At 33.3% G+C, this 26,577-nt stretch overlaps 1 protein-coding gene across 1 annotated transcript in view; it reads left to right on the top strand.

The window, feature by feature from the left end:
• The first annotated feature begins 2,016 nt into the window (after positions 1-2,016).
• The window catches only part of LOC147063883 (sensory neuron membrane protein 2-like), a 34,893-nt gene continuing 10,332 nt past the window's right edge, over positions 2,017-26,577 (top strand). The window contains exons 1-4 of the mRNA XM_085959300.1: positions 2,017-2,335; positions 21,857-22,014; positions 23,748-23,892; positions 25,401-25,569. Coding sequence (XP_085815426.1) covers positions 2,198-2,335; positions 21,857-22,014; positions 23,748-23,892; positions 25,401-25,569 — 610 coding nt within the window. The 5' untranslated portion in view covers positions 2,017-2,197. The remainder of the gene's footprint in view (positions 2,336-21,856; positions 22,015-23,747; positions 23,893-25,400; positions 25,570-26,577) is intronic.

The raw sequence follows: 26,577 nt of genomic DNA, 5'->3' as shown, positions 1-26,577 counted from the left end.
GCTAAAGAGACCCTATTTTAAGAATTTATAAAATAGCGTCTTCCTAAACTCACCCTCACGCAAGTGGAATATATCACCACCCAAAGCAAACCACCTTGCAAAAACCGTAGCGCAAGGTGGTGGTAATTCTGATGAATATTTTGTCGTATTCATTGGGAACTGAGAACTGCGATTTATAGCCGAGTTTTCCCGTGTTAAAAAAGATGTCGCATATGACTGATATAACCTTGGATAGTGTAAATTATATATACTTATCATCATTTTAACTTATATAAGAGTTGTATGAGCGTGTAGCAGCGTTCGCAACAAATAATACTACGATGTACCTACTGATTTCTGATAAGTAGGGCTTAGAGGTGTAGGTAGTTTGTATGGGCGATGTTGAAATGCGGTCGATAAAATCTTCATCGATGTATTCGTAAAAATGGTCTCGGCATTGCTTCCTGATGAGAAGGGTTTAGCAAGATGAGACCCAGTGCTATAAATAGTGCTCCTTTCACCCCAGCCCTAGATAATAAGCCTTCAAAAGATACTCATTATATAAAAGTTTCTTTAAAACAAATTGAATGACGTTTCTTTCTTTTTTTTGACCATCTCCAATCCTAACAGGATCATAATATTATGGACCTTCACATAGTGGAAGTTTGTATTAACAGATTTTTATTGTTTTTACGAGAAATGGATGTTGGCCACTTGCTCAACCTATTAGGTCTATACTCTGACTCCCAACACACATTGAAAAATAATATGTATATTTGCCAGACACAGGATTCGAACATGGGACCCACGACATTATAAGCTGACGGGTAAGTCGCTCGGACACCGTCTTTAATGTATATATATATATATATATCGATCATATCCGATCCTAATAAGATCATATTATGGGCTTCCACATAGTGGAGGTTTGTATTAACAGATTTTTATTGTTTTTCCGAGAAATGGATGTTGGCCACTTGCTCAACCTATTAGGTCTATACTCTGACTCCCAACACACATTGAAAAATAATATGTACATTTGCCAGACACAGGATTCGAACATGGGACCCACGACATTATAAGCTGATGGGTAAGTCGCTCGGACACCGTCTTTAATGTATATATATATATATATCGATCATATCCGATCCTAATAAGATCATATTATGGGCTTCCACATAGTGGAGGTTTGTATTAACAGATTTTTATTGTTTTTCCGAGAAATGGATATTGGCCACTTGCTCAACCTATTAGATCCATACTCAGACTCCCAACACACATTGAACTTGGGACCCACGACATTATAAAGCTGACAGGTAAGCCGCTCGGCCACCGTATTTCATGTTTACTATAATATAAAAATGTAGCATTTTTATTCATGTCCGGTTTTTAAAAAATCGTTATGTAGGAGTGTTTATTGACAGTTATGCCCGTTTCAGACGGGACACCGGTGTCGCGCTCGTATATAATAAGGATACCTTTGTATTCGAATAAAGGGGCCATTGTATTTTGTTTATGAACGCTCCAGTGCTAATTAGTCAACACGTGTCCAGTACACTTTTCCGTCGGCCGCTACATCATCAAGCCGCCGATACACTTGTTTTAGTTTGATGTTCTGATTTATAACGTGAAATTAATTATGAGTTGACTCATTAGCCCTGGGGCGTTCATAAACATAATACAAAGGCTAGTTTATTCGAATACAATGGCCTTCTATATTATATCGAGCGCGACACCGGTGTCCCGTCTGAAACGGGCCTTATCTTTTAATTTATTATTGCTATTAAAATAATGCTTAAAGACGACACCTTAATCACGAATTGATAATATGTATATACCTGTATAGAACATATCAAATTACATATTATACGCATATTAAAAACCTGTATTTTCATCATAAATATTTATTGCACAATAATAGTTATGGTTGCATAAATATTAACTATGGTTAGAAATTGTATTATTTGTGCCGGTTTTCTAATGTAATTATCTCAATAAGCTGATGAAGAGATAGCACGCTGCACGGTAAGCGTTGGTAGGTACATCATTAGTATGACAGTAAACCTCGCCGTATGAAGTTGCTAACACTGTACAACCCCGCCGATAAAAAAAATGGTTTCAGGTGAACCGCGAACAAAAATAAATCGTAATTATTTAATTAAATTAGTGCTGTGTTGATTTTGATTTTACTCTATCGGTCTTCCGGTCATCAATCATAATGAAGGATATTTTACCATGGAAACTCATGAAGAGTCGAGTTTTTATACTTGGCGTGATTGGTGTTATAGTTACTTTGGTGGGAATTGTTATGGCTTTCTATGGTTTTCCTAAAATAATGAAATACCAGATAAAAGAGGTATGTGTATTTTTTTAATTATCGAATTTATTCTATTTTTGAAATAATTCAATATATTATAGAGTTATCAATAAAAAAAACTCTGTATTAGTTTATTATTTAATTACGGAGGTATTTAATGAATTTTTGTCACGATATGTTTTTACACTTATAAATTGATCTTTTGATTGTGTATTTAAAATAATATTATGTCGTTAGAATGGGTGTCGCTAAAAACACAACACTTTTTTGTCATTAGCTGTACTTATATTGTTTTATGGACAGTTTTTTTTTTAATTAAGCACAACTAATTCGTAAATCTGAAGTAAAAAGTGAAAAATCGCTCCAGAGTCCAAAAAAAAGTTATTATCTCAAGTTTTCTTAATAGAAGTAATTGCTATTGATATGTAATAAAAGAATGTTTGACTTAACATGTAATAATACTTTTTTTAACTTTTAGATACATAAGAATTAGTAGCAATCGGATATTTTAACGATTTAGTTCGGTATCTAGCAAATTCATGATACTATTATGTGACTTAAAGAAGGAAGCATATTTTATTCATAGAATACAGATTTTTTTGAAATAAAAATGCATGGTTATTTTCTTTGATGAATGATTATTCTTAAAATCAAACTAAATTTAGTATTTTCTGATTTAATTAATAGTAATAAATAATTTAATTTAGTAAATCTCATGATACCATTCATTATTTTCCCGACCATGTCCGATCCTAATAGGATCATATGGGCCTCCACAGAGTAGAGGTTTGTATTAACAGATTTTTGTTTTTTACGAGAAATGGATGTCAGCCACTTGCTCAACCTAATAGGTCCATACCCTGACTCACACACAAATTGAAAAACAATATGTGTACTTGCCAGACCCAGGATTCGAACCTGAGACCCACGGCATAATAGTCCAACGCTTAAGCCACGCGGCCACCGTGGGTTCATTATTTTATCACTTTCTAATTATGTTAATTAACAAACAAATTAACAAATTAAAAATCACTGAGTGATCCCCGTAATGCAAAACAAGGACCATCGGTAAATAAGAAGTACAAAAACATAGAACATAAAGCGCAAGGACAACATCGAAATAATTGGGTAACAGAAAGAACATGCGATTAAATACAGTTTGTTGAAATCCTTTAATGGTCTCAGAGGTGCAACACAAAATATATATTATGTAGATACCGGTAGATCCGCGACATAGTCGTGACTGATTGCTGAAGTAGGTACGTTTGGAGAATCATTCATCCAGCAGTGAATAATAATAAATCAGTATTTATAAATGCTGTTTTTCAAATGAAATATTATAATACTTAATATTGATTCAAATTTATTCAGAATTATTCATTGTTTGCATAATACAATATTATGTCTGATATAATATGCAATATGTCAATATATTATTATAAATTCATATGTTCATAAAGCATATTTATTAAAATTTTAACCATTTGAAGGCTGGTATATTTTATTACAGCAATTTATCATTGATAAAAAAATATTATTCAAATTTTAAATTCGAATCAGATGCATCGCAACTTTCTATACATTTGACCGATCACGTATCCTTAAAACATTATTTTAAATAATATATTGGTACATACCTACATATTATTTAAAAAAAATCGTATGTGAACATCGACGTTGTGTTATGCCATTGAAACAGATTGTTTTAAGTCATGGCCATAATGAATCCGTATGCCATGTTTATAGTATTCTGATCGATAGAATATTACATAACGTCACGCGCAAAACAATAAAAAAACATTAAAATATTATAATACAACAGGTGACGAAGTTTACAGTGTAGTTTTTTTTTTAAATTTTATTTTTAAATATTTACGTGTTCATAATATGTATAAACAAGAAAGAATACCAGTAAAAATATAATTTATTTTACTCACTTGTGCAAGCACGTAGTTCTCTGTGTAGATATCCATAAAAATAATAAAGATTTATAAATATTATCGGTTGTTTTATTAACTTTACATATTAATGTAGAACATGTTTATAATGTAATTTATACTAGGAGTTAATTTTCAAAGTGTCAATAAATGACGACATCCAAATAAAGATGAATAACATTGTTGGATCAGTAATCTTCGCTATGCTGACAATATAGTGCTACTGGCAATTAATAATATTGAAGACTGAACAAACTTTACTGACTAAAACGAAAGGTATAAAATATATGGTCTAAATATAATGTTTGAGGCTTTCACGGTTGTTTTTTATCGTAGTAGATTTTTGGGTTTCCACCGTGTGTCCTTCTTCCTTCTTTACTCGACCTTTCGGGAGGCCATTATTAGGAGATGATATAGGTCAAACTTCTAGAACAATAAAGAAGCGTGTGAGTGAACACGAGAGGGCATACCGACTTAAACATTACACGATGTCAGCAATTGTCGAGCACTCGATGGATACAGGACACAAATTTGACTTTGAAACCAAGATATTGGGTCGGAATAAAGGATATTTCGCACGATTGGTAAAGGAGGCCATTGAAATCCATAGAAACCCTGAAAATATTAATAGGGATGATGGATTATGGTTAAAAACGTCATGGCTTCCGGCACTATCAGCAAAATCCAATATTCGTATCGGTATTCGGTATCTCTGGTCGTAGCGATTGACACATTACTCTGAGCAACAATTGTTCTTAGCTAATCGGATTCCTTTTGAAATTCTTAGAGCAACGTCTACATTCATATACCTACACTACATTTTCATCATGAAACATATCATCTCTTGATAATGGCCTCTGCAACGAGCCCGAAACGTCGAGTAAAGAAGGACACACGGTGGAAACCCAAAAATCTACTACGATATGGTCTAAACTTGGTAAAACCGCCTTTATGGTCGTCACTCATTAGTAAACAATAATGTTTTTAAATGTCCGCCTGAACATTTGAGGCCAGGCCGGTAGATAAAAAAAAGACTGGCATCCATAACATGGAATCAACACCAGAATTGATATGTTCATAAATAAATGTAACATTTCTTCTGCAATCGAGACATAAGTATGGGCCCTAGATGGAAGGTATTTGTGTGCTACAGTGTATTCGTAAAGTCGAATCTGGGATGTTAAAGACATCATAAGACTGGATGCTTTCGAGATGTGACTGTATCGGCGTATTATGAAGATTCCTTACATTGATCACGTCATAACCAATGAGATTTTAAGATGTGCCAAACGCCAATATAGTCTATGCAGTATAATTCAGTCATATATTGCGCAGTGAGACTTATGATTTACTCCAGCTCATATTGCAAGGAAAGGTAGAGGGAAGTACAGACGTAGATACCTCCACAGGTGTTTTAATGTTTGATACGTTGATGATCTGATTTGAATGGTCCAGGATAGAGATATAATACCCACCAACGACAATTTGGTCGTAAATCTTCGACAAATGTTATATTAAAATACCGTGAGACTTTTTATGGTAATAAAATAAGGATAAAACGTGCTGATATTCTATGAATGCACGGTTTTTTATATCTACATATTATTGTGTTGATGTATCATCTAAAGAAACCTGTTCTAAGCCCAAAAATACTTTCTATTAAACAATAAGACTACTTATTATGTAAATGAATATACACATATTATTATGATTTCAGTTGTAGATTCTTTATAATACGCAGATATTATAATAATATGTGCATATTTTTTTCTTAAAACATAGAAACACACACCTTTCGAAGAAAAAAAAACAATTGTGCTTTAATTAGATATTAACAATGTATACAACTGGATACACGTTATGTAAAAAGGAAGTAAGCCACAAATGCCGATTTATTATCTAAATTCAGGTTTTAATTGAGTTTTAATTAAGTTTTAATTTAAGGAAAAAAACATTTTCCCTCAATTTTGATGATTTTTCTGTAACAACTTCTTTAATTATTAGTAGATCGTAAAGTTATTACACCAAATAATTAATTATCATGTACCCAATGTCTGTGTCTATTTTTTTCATTAATATTGAACCAAAATCATTCAAAAAACGTTTTTTGCCTCTCCTGTAAAATTTGTTCTGTGTGGGTTACGCCCTTTTTCCTAAACACAGTCGATATATTTATGTGATTTTCTCAAAGCCTAGGTGTTTATGATAGTTCAAAAATTACTAACAAGCAAGGATATGCTTTACCAAAATATTTTCCAACATGTTTATTTATGATATCAATTAATAAGACTAATGTATATAAATTGGTCAGTATTGTTTCGAGGAAGATTTAGGATTATTAAAAAAACAAACAAATCAAATGATTATTAATTTGTTTTATTTTATGTGTCTTCTGAGGATACATTTCTAACTTCCTCTGATTGGCTGATAAAAATGTTTTGATTATTTTTTGAACTAGGTAACTAACGATATATTATATCGTTAGTTACCTAAGTTTAATAAGTATTATTATATTATCAGTGGGGCTTCCCCCGCGGCTAATTTCGGCGACTCAACCCTCGTCCACCGAGGAGAAATTGTACCTAGTATAAATAATTGATCCATATGACTATTGTATTATAGATTTATATACAATAACAATTCGAGAAAACACTTTCCTACTTCTTTTCTCTTATCAACAATCTATGTTATGGTATGGAAACAAAACATAGATTCAATATTTGAAAAACATTTACATAAGTTGTTTGCTAATTACTCGGAATTATGTACAATTATTTATTTTATTAACATGTATCCGTTTCCAATGGCCACAAAGAATTTAATAGGTAACGAATTGACATAAAATTTGAAACAAAAATAGTCAGTGATAATATTTTCCCTATATATGAGTATTTTGTTAGTTACCTCATATAGGCAGAGTTTTATCGAGTTTTATAAAATATTACAAGGGTTTCGCTAATCAAAAAAGGTTGAGTGTAACTGCTATGGAACAAACATTAATTTAATGGACAAAATAATATTCTTTTAGTGAACTTGTGTTATAATTCCAAATTGAATGTATTATAATATGCAAATAATAAAATGCTGTATCCGAACACAAGGATTAATTTACATATTATCTACTTACAAAAACACTTGTTTTCACCAATGCGTCAATCGTATAAAAATGTTTAAAAATATCTTAGGAATTTAGTTATTTACAAACACATAATATTAGTGAGTGAATCGTTAATAAATTTTGAAAAACAGACTCACAATGATATTGGTATTATTGTGTTATTCTTTACTTTGTATAGTAAAATAAATTTACGTAATACGTGCAATGTACACACTCAATTGTTGATGATTTTATTTACATACATTTTGATTGTCACTTGAAAAAAATCAATTGCCACTGATATTTGGTAATATTTTCAAGATTTTCAAGTGTATTATTGACACTTTGACTATTTTTCTATGTGGATAAAAATATTGACTTCTTCATATTGTCTTATTTCTATTACAGTGTTTGCCAATAGTTACGTAAAACTAGACGATATAAGCATGACATTTTTGAAGTTCGGGTGGGTTCGCAAGTTTTTGGTCAGTTACGAAAACGGCAGCCCGTATTACACGTAGCAAATCGTTAAAATTACTTTCAATATGAATTATTAAATTGCTCACAATAAAAATCGCGCATTACTATGATATCGTATTTGATTCACTGTTCTGTTCTGAATACAACAATTATCACATCAAGTTTTCCATAACGTGTGTCTATTTTTAAATCATATAATCACATAAATCTTTGATTTTTATATCGAACTCAGAGCACTTTTTCTATTTATTCGGAGTGTAATTAAGGAATAACTGAAAAAAAAATATTTTACGTCATATCCGTATTACTCTCTGAATGGCGTTAATAGGTACGCCAGTTGCTTCGTTTGTCGATTTACAAATATTATATTTCAGAATTGTACTGCTATTTATAACTTTTAAATATTCGGTCACATTAAAAACAATAATTTGTCATGCTTGTCTTTGTAAAGGTTTTTTGTAATACGCCGATCGAGATTTGTTTAGCTATAAATATGCATACTCTGTGGTACATGAACGATACTGAAAATAAGTACAAAAGGTTTACGAATTTTATATTCGTGTACATCAAAACTACTAAAAAAAGTACAACCGAAATAATCGTTTTTCAAAATGTAAGAATTTTTATAATTAATATTATAATGTACTTATTTGTATTATAAAATAATAGATGCGCTGGTATTAAAAATGATGTACGTGATAAACCCATTCGAATTTAATTAAAAGCTCTTACTATGTGATACATCAATTTGGGGTAGCTCAATAGCTAAATACGATAAACTACCATCGATAGACGCCGGTAGCCGCTTTCCGTATATAATAGATGCGCAGGGGTATTTATCGGTGCAGCCAATGACAACAGTCGACATATTGGTATGGAACAGTTTGCAGCCAAATAGGTTTTACATCACTATGGTTCTGGTAAGTCTAAACTGAAAGTGTACTTACCTGATTTTCATTTTTTTCTTGTAAATGCGTCTCTATTAGCACTGCAGAAAATTTCAAATCTCATTGAGTAACCCTAATACGAGTATCATTAGTATATTGTCACATGACGCGATTATTACCTTCATATCGTATCAGTCTGAAGTAGCCTTTAACCATCAAACGATTTCATACATCTGTGTTAATATAATGTTAGGCGATATAACATTGAGTAGGTAAACCTAATAAGCCTGACTTAATAAGTCTATTATGCATGGTGGAAGCGATTATTAAAAGTCTTTATGATGATTTAAAATGGTGAAAAATATAAGTACTTACTTCTCACGGTAATTAATTTACAATAACAAAAGAAAAGATGTTTTATAACAGATATAAAGCATAGTTAAATAGTATTCTTGGGCGGATGTCAACAATTACCCATGGCATGTGCAATGTTTATGCAATAATGTCAATGCCGTACTGCACATTGCCTGCAATCTTCACCAGGGATCGGCAATGCGTCGCATGTGAAAAATCCTAGATGCACCCTAATTCAGTTCTAGCACGAGAAAACCGTTAACATCCCTTTCGTAGTACTTACCTACATTTATAATATAATGAACTTTCATCCTGTTTCCTCTCCAAAATCTAGTAAAACCATTGCTTGACGGTTATTATTTTTTTTTCATTGATCTGTTATGTTGTCACCGTGTATTCTGAGGTAAACTTACTGTAGGTATTTAGGCTCGGTCCTAAAGGTCTAATTAGAGCACTTTTACGAGACGCATAAACATGAGGCGATAATATTATATTCCCTTAGTGCTTAGTGGAAAAATTCGGTACAGTTCGATTATGAGGAATACAGCGGCAAACACATTTTGAAAATAGCCGATATACTGGATTATTTGTTAGGTTAACCTAACCAAACCTAACCTAAACTAACCCAAACCAACAAATAATCCAGTATATCGGGTATTTTCAAAATGTGTTTTCCGCTGTATTCCTCATACTGTACCAAAAATTCTTATCTCAATGAAAGGTAATCTGAAAAGTTGTGAAATTCACATCTCCATCCTGGGGTGCAATATCACTTCTAACCAGTGTGCGACCTGCTGCAACAAAATGTAAACGGTTTCGTTTGTATTAGTCTCAACAGAGGTAAATAATTTGACACCTGCGCATATATTCTAGACACAAGGCTGCTATCGGCGACTATCAAGGGTAGTTTATCATAATTATGTATTGAGGTATTATAATTGTAACAATAAGTTAGCCGTTTGAACTGTATTGCAAATAGAACATTTTCTTTTGAAAACATATTTATACAGGTGAAAAGTACTTATATAATAAGAATCGTGAAAAATATAAAAAAGTACTAATGGATTACCGACTTTGAAACCAATAGCCTCATATATTCCCTAGTAAATTATTATTAATCGGGTAGGTAGTAACCTATATTTTTCGGTTACATGTAAATTGTACGTACATATGTACATTTCACCGTGGCGCAGTTCGCCGTGAGCTTTCTGTCGGAAAGATATGACCGTATGCTATACGGTCTCCAATTTTATTAGATTGAATATGAACACCCACGGTGGCCGCGTGGCTTAAGCGTTGGACTATAACACCGTGGATCCCCGGTTCGAATCCTGGGTCTGGCAAGTACACATATTAATTTTCAATTTGTGTCTGTCAACCTAATGGGTTGAGCAAGTGGCTGACATCCATTTCTCGTAAAAAAACAAAATCTGTTAATACAAACCTCTACTTTGTGGAGGCCCACATGATCCTATTAGGATCGGACATGGTCGAAAGAAGAATATGAACATTAATTCAATTTTCATAGCTGATTTTGGCAAAATTCATGAATTCAAGAATGAAAACCTAGCCTAACGCACCTAACCTAACAAATAATCCAATATATTGGCTATTTAAAAAAATTGTTTTCTGTTGGCTTCCTGTAAAGTGTAAAGTGTAAACCGCCAAGAACCGTGTTTTATTTAGACATGAATTGTATGTCAGTACTATATGACCCAAAGAGGTTGGACTATCTTTAATATACGGCCATATATTTCCGATACAATATTTGACGGAAGTGTAATACGGCGAACTTCATACGTACAAGTTTCCGGACATGATATTTTTCCTCTCTCTGTCAACCTTTTAGCGATTGGCCTTCAACCCCATAAAATATAATACGTAAAATGTTATATTGGTAGATAAGTACTTCCTCGCATTGTACATATGCTTCGTCTGAGGTACCTAATATGGAAAAATAAATCTTGTTTTTTGTAGTTAAGGCTGTGCGAGTAAAAGTAGGTAATATAATATTATTATGTTATTCCATTGAGAGCTCCTTATTAAGAAATGTTTTATTCATGAATTCACTATTATTTAAACAAAAATATTAAAAAAAAAACAAAAAAAAATGATGACAAGATTCTTCTCTACAAATTCAATATGAGTGAAAAATCGCATAAGTGTCTCTTTCAAATTCAAGGATATTTGACATTTTTGTTTACATTCAAAAAATTGAGAGATTGTAAATATTTAATCGCAGAGAAGTATATTACATATATGAAAATATTCTACAACGCATAATCTTTACGATTTTAGATGCTACGTAAAAAAACTATGCTCGGCGGATGCTGTTATGATATCTGACGAAGCAAATCGGTCATCGGCATATTCATATTGAAAATACAATTTGTGATTTTTTCAGACGCGAGATTTGAACCAGTACCTAGCCACCATAAACTTGTGTTCTGCTTCTATTCTGCCATGGGATCTAAATAATTAGTATTATAATAGTTAACAATTACGCTGAATTAAATTGAGTAGTTTTTGAGCGATAGCTTTTGTCATAACTGTATAAAAATCGAAGGTTTAGTTTTGGCAGACAGGTGATTTCTGGAATAGCTCAAGATTAAAAGCGTGCTTCATGCCTCACGAGAAAACAACCAAAATATGATACTAGGAGAGTTACGGTGCCTAATGTATATCAAGGAGTAAAGCCGAAATAATGTTATATCAAGCGTGCTGATCTTCTACGACAAGGGTTTTAGCAGCTACCCACCTACATCAGAGTCATGATCTGACTCACTCAGTTTCCTGTTCCGAGTTTTGTATGAACTATTTTTTGAGAATACCGTTTTTTAAATGATGAAGAAGGCGGTTTCAACCTGTTTGGAGAGCGAGGTGGACAACAGAAAGATTTTTTTCGAGTAATAACTCATCGCTGGTGAAGTTATAGATTTGATTAAACTGCTAGGGGAATGTATTGACGAATAAAATCGATTTGATATGAGTGATATGACAATTTAATAAACGCAGCTGAAGTATAAACAATTTTGTTGAATTTAATGCTGTGTGTTTAAAATCTAATTCTGCCTACATGTAGTACCTATTGACTTCAATATTGTATTGTTCAATATTTTTCTTTGAAATGGTGAATATTAAAATAGCTCAATGAGTTTAGCTACAATATGATTAAAAAATAAATAACGTATTCATTTTGATAGTAGCATCAATAAACTATTAAAAAACGTATCACATAGTGATAATAATATAAATATAATATGATAATATTTACCATGAACTTACTATACAATTATATTGTCTTCGTATGTCATTGAATAGTAATAATGATTATTTTGTTGTGCTCGCAAGTACTCTATCGTAATATCATACAAAAGCATGTCTGTGAAATCAGTTCAATTATCCAGGCACAATAAATACCATAGATTTAGGGCAAATCTATACAAAAGGCTTAATTTCGTAGCGTATTATTATTTCCCATAGATGGTTGCGATAACACGCAATCTCAATTTGGCTCCATTAAAACAGAAAAATAAATAATAATGCAGGATGGTTAAGCGTTTTATTGCTCCTGGACTGAGAAAAATAAACAAACGTTTTATTCTATTTATAATAATATAATAATTATTATACTATATTATATAATTTTATCGCTTGGATATGTTTGTTATTTTACTATAAAGCAGCTATTGGAAATTGTTTATTTATTTTCCAAACATTGGATAATAATATAATATATAGGAAGACTTGTGCCATCAATGGATCCCATCGCACATGGGTATTGAGGGCGATGAAAAGGCGGATGATCTGGCAAAGGAAGTTGGCCAATCAGGGATGCTATATCAGTGTGTACCAGAAAACTTGGGACTGGAAAGAGGCCATAAAGAAAATGTGCCAAAGCATGTGGATATATTTTCATCACAGGGCATCCCTATAAAAAGGGAAATGGAGTAAGTCCATTCTACTATCACACGGTTGGTGCCCTGGTTTGTAGAGTCTCCTTTGAAGAGAAATGAGCTTAAGCTGATACTGTGGCTAAAAACAGATCACACAACGGGCAAAAGATTTGATGTCCTCATGGGAAGAAGTAATTCGCAGCTCTGCGATGAATGTGATGTTTTGCAGGACATTGTATATATAGCTGTACAATGCCCTAAATATGAATGACACAGAGTACAGCTGCGAATCACGGATATTTTTGAGAATGTCGACGAATTGAAAGGTGCCCTGGCGGTGGGTAAGACGGAAGAGCTTGGCAAAATTGTAAAGCTCTTTAACAGAATTGGAGTGAGGGCCTGATCGGCGGATCCTCATCTATATGAGATGAGGCGATACGATAGCGAGTCGCAGTCAAAGCCTCGGTAAAATCATAAAAAATAACAATAATAATAAAATATATTATACTAGCTGAAGTACCCGGCTTCGCACGGGGTCGCTTCGTGGTTATATTTATCTTAGATATTTGAAAAATAATAAGAGGTAATTATTTCTTTAATATTAAAATATCTGTGTAATACAATATGGCAATATAAAAATAATTATAATAGGAGTAAAGGTCAAATATAAGAACACTAAATTAATATCGAATCCAAAATATGAAAACGTTATTAATGTTATAAATATGTAGTAAAAAAAAAATCAAAATTGGATGGAACAAACAAACAACAAACTTTGTATGTTATATAATAATAATTTAGAAACCGCACACAACTGACAAAAGTTTCATCGCAATCGGATGAATGGTATAGGAACGCATACGAATAGTATAAGAAGATGATTTTATAATTCAGAAACCTTCGTGGGCATGCGCATGACAACTCACCAAAGTTTCATTGCAATCGGATTAATGGTATAGGAACGCATACGAATAGAAGAAGAAGAAGATGGTTGTACTAATTCAAAACCCTTCGCGGGCTTGCGCACAACAACTGGTCAAAATTTCATCACAATCGGATGAATGGCATAAGAACGCATACAAATAGAAGAAGAAAAAGATGATTGTAGTAATTCAGAAACCTTTGCGGGCAAGGGCACAACAACTCACCAAAGTTTCATTGCAATCGGATGAATGGTATAGGAACGCATACGAATAGAAGAAAAAGAAGATGGTTGTACTAATTCAGAACTCTTCGCGGGCGTGCTCACAACAACTGGTCAAAATTTCATCGCAATCGGATGAATGGTATAAGAACGCATACAAATAGAAGAAGATAGAATAGAAGAAAAAGAAAATAGTTGTAACAATTCAGAGACCTTTGCGGCGTGAGCACAACAGTTGATCAAAATTTCATTGCAATCGGATGAATGGTATAGGAACGCATACGAATAGAATATAGAATAGAAGAAGAAGATGGTTGTACCAATTCAGAAACCTTCGTGGGTGTTGGCACAATTACTGACGAAAAATTTGTTGCAATCGGATGAATGGAATAGAAACGCATACGAATAGAAGAATATAGAATAGAAGAAGAAGAAGAAGAAGATAGTTGTACTAATTCAAAAACCATTGCGGGTGTTACCACAACAACTGACGAAGGTTTCATCGCAATCGGATAAATGGTATAGGGACCATACGAATAAAAGAAGATAGAATGAAGAAGAAGAAGAAGAAGATGGTTGTACTAATTCAGAAACCTTTGCGGGTGTAGGCACAATTACTAACGAACATTTTATTGCAATCGGATGAATGGAATAGGAATGCATACGAATAGAAGAATATAGAATAGAAGAAGAAGAAGAAGAAGAAGATGGTTGTACTAATTCAAAAACCATTGCGGGTGTTACCACAACAACTGATGAAGGTTTCATCGCAATCGGATAAATGGTATAGGGACCATACGAATAAAATAAGATAGAATGAAGAAGAAGAAGAAGATAGTTGTACTAATTCAGAAACCTTTGCGGGTGTTGGCACAATTACTGACGAAAATTTTATTGCAATCGGATGAATGGAATAGGAACGCATACGAATAGAAGAATATAGAATAGAAGAAGAAGAAGAAGATGGTTGTACTAATTCAAAAACCATTGCGGGTGTTACCACAACAACTGATGAAGGTTTCATCGCAATCGGATAAATGGTATAGGGACCATACGAATAAAAGAAGATAGAATGAAGAAGAAGAAGAAGAAGATGGTTGTACTAATTCAGAAACCTTCGCGGGTGTAGGCAAAATTACTAACGAAAATTTTATTGCAATCGGATGAATAGAATAGGAACGCATACGAATAGAAGAATATAGAATAGAAGAAGAAGAAGATGGTTGTACTAATTAAAAAACCATTGCGGGTGTTACCACAATAACTGATGAAGGTTTCATTGCAATCGGATGAATGGTATAGGGACCATACGAATAAAAGAAGATAGAATGAAGAAGAAGAAGAAGAAGAAGAAGAAGATAGTTGTACTAATTCAGAAACCTTTGCGGGTGTTGGCACAATTACTGACGAAAATTTTATTGCAATCGGATGAATGGAATAGGAACGCATACGAATAGAAGAATATAGAATAGAAGAAGAAGGAGAAGAAGAAGAAGAAGATGGTTGTACTTATTCAGAAACCTTCGCGGGTGTAGGCACAATTACTAACGAAAATTTTATTGCAATCGGATGAATAGAATAGGAACGCATACGAATAGAAGAATATAGAATAGAAGAAGAAGAAGATGGTTGTACTAATTAAAAAACCATTGCGGGTGTTACCACAATAACTGATGAAGGTTTCATTGCAATCGGATGAATGGTATAGGGACCATACGAATAAAAGAAGATATAATGAAGAAGAAGAAGAAGAAGAAGAAGATAGTTGTACTAATTCAGAAACCTTTGCGGGTGTTGGCACAATTACTGACGAAAATTTTATTGCAATCGGATGAATGGAATAGGAACGCATACGAATAGAAGAATATAGAATAGAAGAAGAAGAAGAAGATGGTTGTACTAATTCAAAAACCATTGCGGGTGTTACCACAACAACTGATGAAGGTTTCATCGCAATCGGATAAATGGTATAGGGACCATACGAATAAAAGAAGATAGAATGAAGAAGAAGAAGAAGATGATGATTTTTCTAATTTAGAAACCTTCATGGGTGTGCATACAACCACTAGCCAAAATTTCATTGTAATCGGATGAATGGTATAGGAACCATACGAATAAAAGAAAATATAATGAAGAAGAAGAAAAAGATGATGATTTTTCTAATTCAGAAACCTTTATGGGTATGCATACAACCACTTACCAAAATTTCATTGCAATCGGATGAATGGTATAGGAACGCATACGGGACAGACACACAGACAGACAGACATACAGACAGACAGACATTCATTTTTATATATTAGTATAGCCTATACTCTTCCCGCAAGTGCAAGCAATAAGTTTACAAAGTCTTATCGCAATCGGATGAACGGTATGGCTGCGCATTAAATACGAACAAACAAACACACAAACACACAAATATTAATTTTTATATATTAGATTATATAACACAATATGGGATTTTGATTATTGACGGAGAGGAAGGACATATTTTTCGACTTCTTTCCTTGAGTCGATGTCCAATAATTGATTTTATTATTAGGCATTAGTCTCGATAATCGAGGATTGAGAATCCTTCAGAATTCCCGAGAAATTCTTTTTGACCGTCTTATGAGTGAGAATTGATGTTATTACATTGTCTTTTTCTATTTTTTACCTCATACCTTTGACAATATTTATAATAAGTATCTATTATATAACGTCAAACATGTAATTTTTTTAAGTGTTTAGGCTTCATATTATGTAACCGAAACACGTATTGTAAAATATTTTATCGGTATATTATATTAATTGAATGGATTGACACATTTTTTATACATTAACTATTTACCTATCTTAGGTGCGCACACAGAAAAAGATTTGGGGGTGAGGACCATTTCGATAAAATATCCATACTTAGGTAAGGCTATTCCTCAGTTGAGGCATGGTCTAAAAAGATCGTGGCTAGGCGATGCGCGGATTGCGGGTCGCGGGTGCAAATGACGCATGCTGAACGAAATATAATTTGTCATATAAATCCAACATGCGTCCATTTAATGTTCTGTTTATTGTTTTATTAATAACAATAATAATATAATCATTGACATGTTTTCTTTTTCAAGTAAATGGGTAACGTTTTTAGTCATCTTTGCACGATTTAAGAATTAATACCCCCGTCGCCATCACGAAACAAATTGACGTATTGACACCTTGACGTTCGCTCTCCGAATGCCAGCGAGTCCAAAATTTCGTCACGCCTATAGTTGAAAATTATTTGCCGTTTCACTGATGTATCGTCTTAATAATTTATTTTTGATTTTTTGATGTAGCAGGAGGGGCGGAATTAACAAAATTTAGCAGTCGTCACTGATTTCCGAATTTACCCCACCTACTACTTACACTCCTCATACCCAGACACTCTGGCCTGCAGCTATAACTAAAGTACTCACCTACGAGTTATAGCGATGTATCGTAATCGTATCATAATTATTAGGAGCATTTGTGTCCGTTTTTGTCTTCCACGCTGTCTTGTCTTTTAGTTTTGTGCATTGGAATATTATAACATAAAATAAATTATGATGCCACATATGGTTGTACCTATTCATGAGTGCCACGGGTCTTCCACTGACTTGGGTGTCATAGAATGCCAAGAGGCGACGGGTCAACTCGTTGAGAAGGTTGTTCGACAGCCAAATCATCCAGGTCACGACCCTCAGTCAGAAGATCCTGACGAAAGGGAAGAATAAGTAATATTTTAATTATTTGTATTTTCTTTCGTTCTTGTGGGGGGTCTGGAGTCGAAGCCCCCCACTTGTGTCTGACTTATCATACCTATACCTAATACTTTCACAGTACTAGATATGCTTATTTACATCATTATGTCCAAATTGAATTCTATATAGATAGGTACATACTATTTGATATGATAATAAATAATTATTGTAGCTTACCTACTGTGACACATAACAGGTGATAATATATCAATTAGGCTGTCGTCTTTATCACATAATTCCACATTCCCGTTTCCAAAGTACCTACCTATATATACATAATAGTAAATTAATCATGTTTCTTTATACGTAATGCAGGGCTCGAAATGGAACGGAACGCACCGGAGCGCCGTTCCGGCTCGTGAAATTTGTAAAATTATCGCTCCGTCTCGTGGAAAAAATATGTTGACCGTCTTAGCTAGATAGGCCATAGAATAGAAAATCTGACACACCTATTTTTATAAAATACACATACGATTTGATGACTATGTAAATATCTTCAGAAAATTTGACGAGCGCTCCGGTTCGTAAATTTTTCCATTTCGAGCGCTGACATAATGGTAAATAAGATAAAGACTAAAATGAATGTGCCTCATATAAACGGTGGGAATTTCCACATAACAGCTGTTTGAGAAAAATAAATTAAAAATGTACGTCTGTGTTTGTTCTTTTATTGATAGTATCTACCTAAAAGTGTTATTATGACCAAATAATATGCTTATGTATTTTAATATTCAAATAAAATAAACGATATTGTATGTCTTCACATAATACTATTAGCAAAGGAGAGACAGATTTAGTCTTAATTAAATGCACCCCGGTCTTTACCTTTTTACAACGTTTTTCTTAGCTCATATTCTTATTTGTCCGGTGATTCTTTGTCCGATACAAATCTTGCAATTGATTTTTAACTAACTTCCCGACTAGCTAGACATTTGAAACTTTTAGAATGTATCAGAACACGATGCCAATGCATTTTTTAATACTTTTAGCCATCTTTAAGTAGAATTGAATTCATTTTCAGTTAATTCTGTTTTGTATGAAAAGTTATTTCGACACCATTATTGGTTGCTAGGGTCTGGGGTCCTAGCAACTAAATTATTAATATATGCGTGCGTTACTATGGAAATCAATATGACATGTCAAGTACAATTTTTTTTGATCGTTTAAGCTAGTCAAGTCAAGTTTATATGGTTCAACAGAAAATTTAAAAGCGTTGTAAGTAATATAAAAAGTTCTTTTTATCTTGTAATTATTACTCTTGTTTTTTGTTCGAAAAATCACTTATAATCGCAGTCTGATAATTATTATTAATTAATTACTTTTTTATTCAATGAATAATTCATAAGATTTATGAATGTAACATTCTAATTATAAAGCAAACATAATTTTTAAAATCCTTTAGCATAGTGGTCTATGTGCATGGGCGCGAAACCCAAGAGATGCAGGTTCGATTCGAAAATATTTTTTTATTGGTTTTAATACATTTTCTCATAAGTATTTTCAAAAATTATGTATGTTCAAACTCTGATAATTTTACATGTATCCGATACTGACAAATTGTTTTTCATTTGTTTTTAATTTGGATCCGAGGCTCTGAGGCCCGTCCTATTTAGCCTTATAGTAAATCTAGGCATACGTATTAGTTGGTATATCAACTTAAGCAGTGGCGCACCCAGGCCCCTTGGCCTCCCCCAAAAACATTGAAATTGAAAGCCAATAGATTAGACAAATAGAAACACGGCAAAAAAATGATTTCAAATTCTCCGGCACCCTCTTAAGAAAAATTTCTTAGATTTTAATTTCTAACACAAAAATTTCGTAACACTAATGTCGGGTTTTTTTAGAAACTCAATCTCTAATGGAAATGTCAAAAAATTCTCGGTGTCCAACCGAATTCCGGAGTGGTTTACACCAGTGGCGCACCCAGGGGGGGGGGCAAGGGGCCCTGGCACTCCCCAAACATGAAAATTATCAGAATGATTTTAAACATTGACATCGAAAGCCAATAAAACATGGCAAAAAAATGATTTGTAATAATTCTCCAGCACCCTTTTAGAAAAATTTCTTAGATTTTAATTTCTAGCACAAAAATTTCGAAACACTAATGTCAGGTTTTTTTAGAAACCCAATACCTAAGGGAACTGTCAAAAAATTCTCGGTGTCCACACGAATTTTGGAGTGGTGTAGGTCATGGCTGAGGAGGGCTGACAGGGCTCTAGCCTGGGGGCCCGGGCTGTGGGGGGCCCGGCGTGTCGAGTTGACCAGATAAGTGAGATAAACACACATCATAAATTAGCTTTAATAGTAAAAAAAGTCGCCTGCGGAACTATTACACTTCATGGCTATGAACATTTTCAATTACTTATATAATTGTGCAATATTTTTTGATTATTATATGTCGATACTCGACAGCTCCATTATTAAAGTAGATGTATTAAAAATCGCCAATAATTCACTGTATAAGAACCCTTAATTTGAACTAAAACACAATTTGAAAAACGTTAATGTAGTGTTTCACACTGCATTTAATCTTAGCGGTAGGTAGGGGGCCCGCCAAATATCCTACCCTGAGGGCCTGTTTCAGGATGTGGGGACCATGGTATAGGTACACCGAGTGCAATAGACAAAAGACCGATAAACGAGAAATTAAGCTGTGAAGAAGAAAAGGAGTCTATGGGACTAATTTACATTCTCCTCCTTGCTCCCCCCCCCCAATATTAAGTCCTGGGTGCTCCACTGAAGTTAAGTTTCCGGTTTAATGAGGTAGGTACATCACCGGAAACATAATTTTGTTTTGTGTGAGTTGTGTCTACAAAATATGTGGTTCCGCGAAGTAAAATAATTAAGGGTTCCCTGAGGGTTGCTGGTTTTTGCAAGATATGATTTTGACAATGTTGTTGAACAAGAGGAATTAAAATATTTCAACCCAACTTAAAACTGTGCTATAGGTAGTGAAGTCACGATAATTTAACTTTATTTATATATTCTTAAACAATATGTTTCTTATTATCTTTAATTACACGTCCTGTAAACATAAAAAATGTGAATATCATTAATGCAAGAGGTTACATATATTTTCATTACCTCGTAGTTGTAATTTTGGATCTTTGCTGTGGAGAAAAATAATATTCTTTTTCAACATTTGCGAACTTTCTTGAATTATTCCATCGAGCATTTAGAGAAGATAGAATCATAGAGTAAATAATGTTTGCGGTGTATTTTATTTATTTATATGTTAAACTAAAATTTTGATGGATTTCCATTATGTTGTACAACAAATGAAAGAGATCCATCAATTCAATTAATTGGGAAATATACATAACTTGAAAACACCTCAGATATAATATACCCATTAGAAAAAATCACACAAATGCACGGTTGGCGCGATACCAGTGGTTATACGGGTTCAAATCGCGTCGAGCATCGTATTTTTCTAGTGGGTATATAATATCTGAGGTGTTTTCAAGTTATGTATGTTCAATATATGGAATGTTACATTCTCAAAATATTGTGAATTATTCGTTGAATAAAAGAAATGGTTTATTAATAATTGGGAAACCTTGATCTATATTAATTTTATTAATATGACTTGGTAGAGCTTGTGATTTTTCGCCATTCATTTTTTCCAGATTCTAGAGATTCTCTAGAAATCATAATTATTGCAATACACGCCGATTTTTTCTTCTTAATTTTTTAGATCTTCCGCTCAAATTTTTCTGTTGACAGTGAACAGACATTTAAGAGATTTCGTTCAAAATCAGAAGTCAAAGGTTTTTTTTTTTTTTTTACAGAGAAATCAAATTTTTTCATGTAGTTTAGCCTAGTGACCTCTAGTTTGGCGGTATAATAAAGTAGAGTGCCCACTACACGGTAAACTAGAAGAGAGAAGAGATATTGGGGAAGTATTCATGCAGCAGTGAGATGACAGCCTGCGGACAATGACTGTTGGCTAGTGGCATAATATTATACAGTCCATTTTTAAGATGTTTACTTTTCTTTTCTTTTTTTTCCAGAGGGTTGCATTAACTGAGGGTACAGATGGATACGAAATGTGGAAGACGATGCCTTTCCCTATTTCATTTCGTGTTTATATGTTTAACGTCACGAATGTCGATGAAGTCCATTCTGGTTCAAAGCCTAAACTGCAGGAAATCGGTCCATACGTTTATGAGTAAGTACAATGGGGAATGGGACAACTGGACGCCAGGACAATTGGACGCCGCACTGTCATAGACACGTATACAGAACGTAGACGAGGAATTTTAATCAGTTTCTATCTACTACTAAGTAGTTTTATTTCATTCTACTTTTAACATAATTGTGTTTTTATTGGTGATTGAAAATTACCATGCAAGGCTTTATACAAAATAAAAAAACCTTTTTTCGTTGGAACATAAACAAATGCACGATTAAATAATTATTTACGTGTGCATATTTCAATTATCACCAACTATTAAATCATAATATAATAATTTAAATATAAATAATAATATATTTTTTTTAAAGTACCTATAAGTACCTAACGTCTATTTATTTTCGAATTGCGTGGCGTCCAGTTGTCCCGGCGCCAAATCGTTCTAGACCCGTACAATGTCCTTCTACCCCAAGATAATTATAATAGGTAGAAAAATATAGTTATATAATTTGTATTTGAGTTTTTAAGGTTTTAAGTGTGAGATCTGTTACATGGTAGTTTCTTGAAGTGAAATATGTTAAATTGTTATCTTGATAGTTTCATTCGATACAAATTTATATTATGTTTGTCGGAAAGGTTTCATTTCTACTTTGGAATAAGACACGAGGCATTATATTTTGTTATATATGCGTAGAATCAGAAATTATTTAAGTAGTTTTGAAAGAAGTCTGTATACGATGGCTCGAACTAACAAGCAAGAGAGGTTCTATCAACTTACTCTAGGTGAAAAGTAAGGGTAGAAAGATTTAGACGTATAATTACATGTATAATATGATAATGACTGAAAAACTGTGCATTATTTTGTTGGATCGCCCATAGTATACATACACTATCATGGTTTGGTTTAGGTAGGGTTTAATTGAATTTTAAAAACTAGCCAGCACCATCTACAAATTGTATTCTTGGTTCAATGAAAACAAATAAGTATGACTGACAAAGTTTAGTGTGCACTATTTATTTAGAATCTTATCAGCCTACCTCCGCCCGTCGCTACTGGCTGTCAATGGTAAAGTCTATTTTACAATAGTTTTAAATAGTGTCGTTTGGTCGTTTTAAAATAGATTTAGAAAGGGATACAAAATTCCACAATATTATAACTTTCATAAACAAAGCATGATCTAAAATGAATAATAATAATACATAAGTACCTATAGAACTTTATTCGTTTACTTATGTACCTAAATGCTGATACAATACTTGTATAACTGCCGTGATAGTTTTATCAATTATCATCGAACTCCTAATGAACTTTTTTCAATTGGTTTATGTTTCGTATATTAGGTACATCATATAACTGGAAACTCTGCCATTCTTGGTGGTATTGGCTTGTGTGTCACTGATAATTATCTTAGGAATCGGGGGCATCCGTTGTTAGTTCTCTGCAGAACCAACCTGCCATTTGTAATGCCAATTGGGAGGGCAATAACCATGTTTAATCAAACCGCTTCGGATATTGATATATTCCACTTACGTGAGAGTAAATTTAGGGTCTATCAACCTAGTTCACTCTGTGTGCTTCCATGTACTTTTATTTTTCTTATTTTATTATTGTATTATTTACTCACATTAATTACCCTGTACTTTTTATTTAAAAATTGTAACACTTACTCTATGTCATATCGTGAACGCTTTGAATTTATAATTTGTCATATTCATTGTATGTAAAATAAATAAATTCGAATCTGAATAACATTTGATTATTATTCCAGAGAACGGAGATATAAAAGTAATATCCAATATGAAGACAACGATACAATATCGTACGATCTGAAGAAAGTATACACATTCAATCAGGAGAAATCGAAAGGACTGAAGGAGTCTGACGTGGTGAACGTACTCAATGTTGCATTAATGGTAAGTTATTTAGAAACTATTTCTCATGAGTACTCTTGTTTTGTTTGATTCAAATCAATTTACTGTTGTATTTACATTACTTTAAGATACTCTCTTCAGATAAACCACTTGAAGCTTAATAGCTTGTGAAGTGTAAAAAAAGGGAAAGTCGTATAAAGAAAGAGTAAAGATGACATAAACACACATGCCATATTTTCCACACTTTGTCAAACGCATGTACTACCTACCTATATTAATTTATCGAGTACAGTTCGGATCAGTTCAGCTTAAACAGGCTGTACTCGAACCCACTGTGAAGATTCTAACCACAGAAAGGAAGGTTCTAGTACGATTTAGCGCCGGGAAAACTGGACGTCACGCAATTCTAAAATAAATAGACGTTAGGTACTTATACCTACATATGTTTAAAAAATATATTTAAAATTATTATTTGTATTTAAATTATTATATTATGATTTAATAGTTGGTGAGAATTTGAATATGCACTCGTAAATAATGATTTAATATTTCATATGTTTAAGTTCCAACGAAAAAAGAGTTTTTATTTTTATATATAGCCTTAGGCATGGTAATTCTCATTTCGCAATAAAAAAAAAAACATTATATTAAGATTAAAATGAATTAAAACTACGAAGTAGTAGATAGAAACTGATTAAAATTCATCGTCTACGTTCTGCTTACGTGTCTACGACAGTGAGGCGTCCAATTATCCTGGCGTCCAGTTTTCCCATTCCCGAATGGAATCATCTTCCACGGGCACGTCCCTACACCGTTGATATTTAATTAGAATATACAATGGGTTGGGGAATGATATAAATACTTACGTAATATGTCCTCGTGTAATGTGGTCCATAAATATATACTGTAGTTTTATACGTTTGATACTACGCAGAACTTCTCCGTATTTCCCTATTCACCTGAGTAATATGTCAACATAAATCGCGAAATATTGTTAAGATCAGTACAAACAGTGATGTTCCCAGGCAAAGTGCCGCCATTAAGAAGGGTTACAATGAGGTCTCATTTCATGTTTAGTTTTCAATTATCTAAAAAATCGGTATTTACCTGGTTACCTAAAAGACTATCTTAAGCAGACAAATACATAAAAAATCTTTAAATCGACACACACATCATCTACTGAGAATTAAAACATTCTCCACGATACCTACTACATATAAGACAGTGGCGGTTTTATGTACGTGAAGCACTGTGACGTTGGCAGGCACCCTAGTAAAAAAAAGCCTGTGCGATCAACCACCATAACATTTGTAATAGTTAAGTTGTTAGGATTTTTTAGGCTTCGATTATTATTTTTTAATCGAGCGATACTTTCTAATGTAGTGATTGCATCGTCTGCTTCATAGAAAACCACTATTGCTCTCAAATGGTGTAATATTTGTATTTGTTCCTTCATTCGCCACCCTTAATAATGTACCGTTCCTAGGCAACGCACAGCCTGGCTACCCCCACGGAACGTCACTTAGTACCTATATGTATATTACTTACAGGGTCTGGTTGTCACCGCCAATTCTCTGATGCCCTCGATGCTTGGAACTTTGGATGGCATCCTGCCACACTTATTCAATTCTCCAACAACCGTCTTTATGTCAGCTTCTGTAGGTGACATACTTTTCAATGGAGTTTTAATCAACTGCACTGGAGGTACCATGATGGTAGGTAAGTAAAAACATGAAAGGTTTTTATTTCAGCTATACTAAACCAATATAAATTATTTGTCTCATTTGATTGTTTAGGTTGTAGGTTACACTTAAACTGTACTGATACATGGCCTCGCAGCTCACAAAAACTTAGCGTGCACTCAAAATTCTGAGTGCATAATTCTGACAGAATAAAGCAACATCTCCCCAAATTTTGTTCCAAACAATATCAACATCACAAATTATTTACAAAAATTTTAATTAGTTCGAATATCGTGACCCCAGACCGAAAAAAATGGTATTTACATCACCATATTGTGAAAACCAGGTGTTTGGAAAATATCTAAGGGGTTCGGTACCTACCTAATAAGGTATATTTACATCACCATGTTCGATCATAATATGGGTTTTCACAGAGTGGAGGTAGTATTAATGGACTTTGCTTAACTTGAAATGGATGTTAGCCGCTTGCTTAACCAATTAGAATTAGGTCGATACTTATGATCTAAATACACGTTGAAAAGATAACATCTGAATATTATCCAGACCCGGGCCGGGACCTTCAATATTATAAGCCAATATTTTACCGCTCGGAACCTAGGGTCACATAGTTTATTTTACTGATACTGAAAATATTCAAGTCATTTTAGACTAATGAAAACAAAGACATCTTTTTAAAAATTCTTGTCCAGATTTGCCGATCTTTTCTTAAATTTTGGACTAGAATGTTGTATAGTTAAGTAGTATTGTGTAGTATAGTGTAGAACGTTAAGTATAAAAGTAATACCATAAACTTGTGTATGCCTATACGATAAATATATTTGACGATATTTTCAAAGATCAATTATTAAACTTGTCTAGTCATTGAAGTGTATCTAGGTCGTTCGAATCCTGGGTCTGGCAACTACACAAATTGTTTTCAATTTATGTATGAGTCAGAGTATGGACCAAATAGGTTGATCAAGTGTTTGACATCCATTTCTCGTAAAAACAAAATCTTTTAATACAAACCTCCACACTGTGAAGG

Source organism: Rhyacophila brunnea, unplaced genomic scaffold (assembly GCF_057557595.1).
Source record: "Rhyacophila brunnea isolate RB1 unplaced genomic scaffold, BYU_Rbru_1.0 scaffold_8, whole genome shotgun sequence".
In the NCBI taxonomy this organism is placed as follows: domain Eukaryota; kingdom Metazoa; phylum Arthropoda; class Insecta; order Trichoptera; family Rhyacophilidae; genus Rhyacophila; species Rhyacophila brunnea.
The sequence above is the reverse complement of the archived record's forward strand: the minus strand, read 5'-3'. Positions and strand labels throughout refer to the sequence as shown.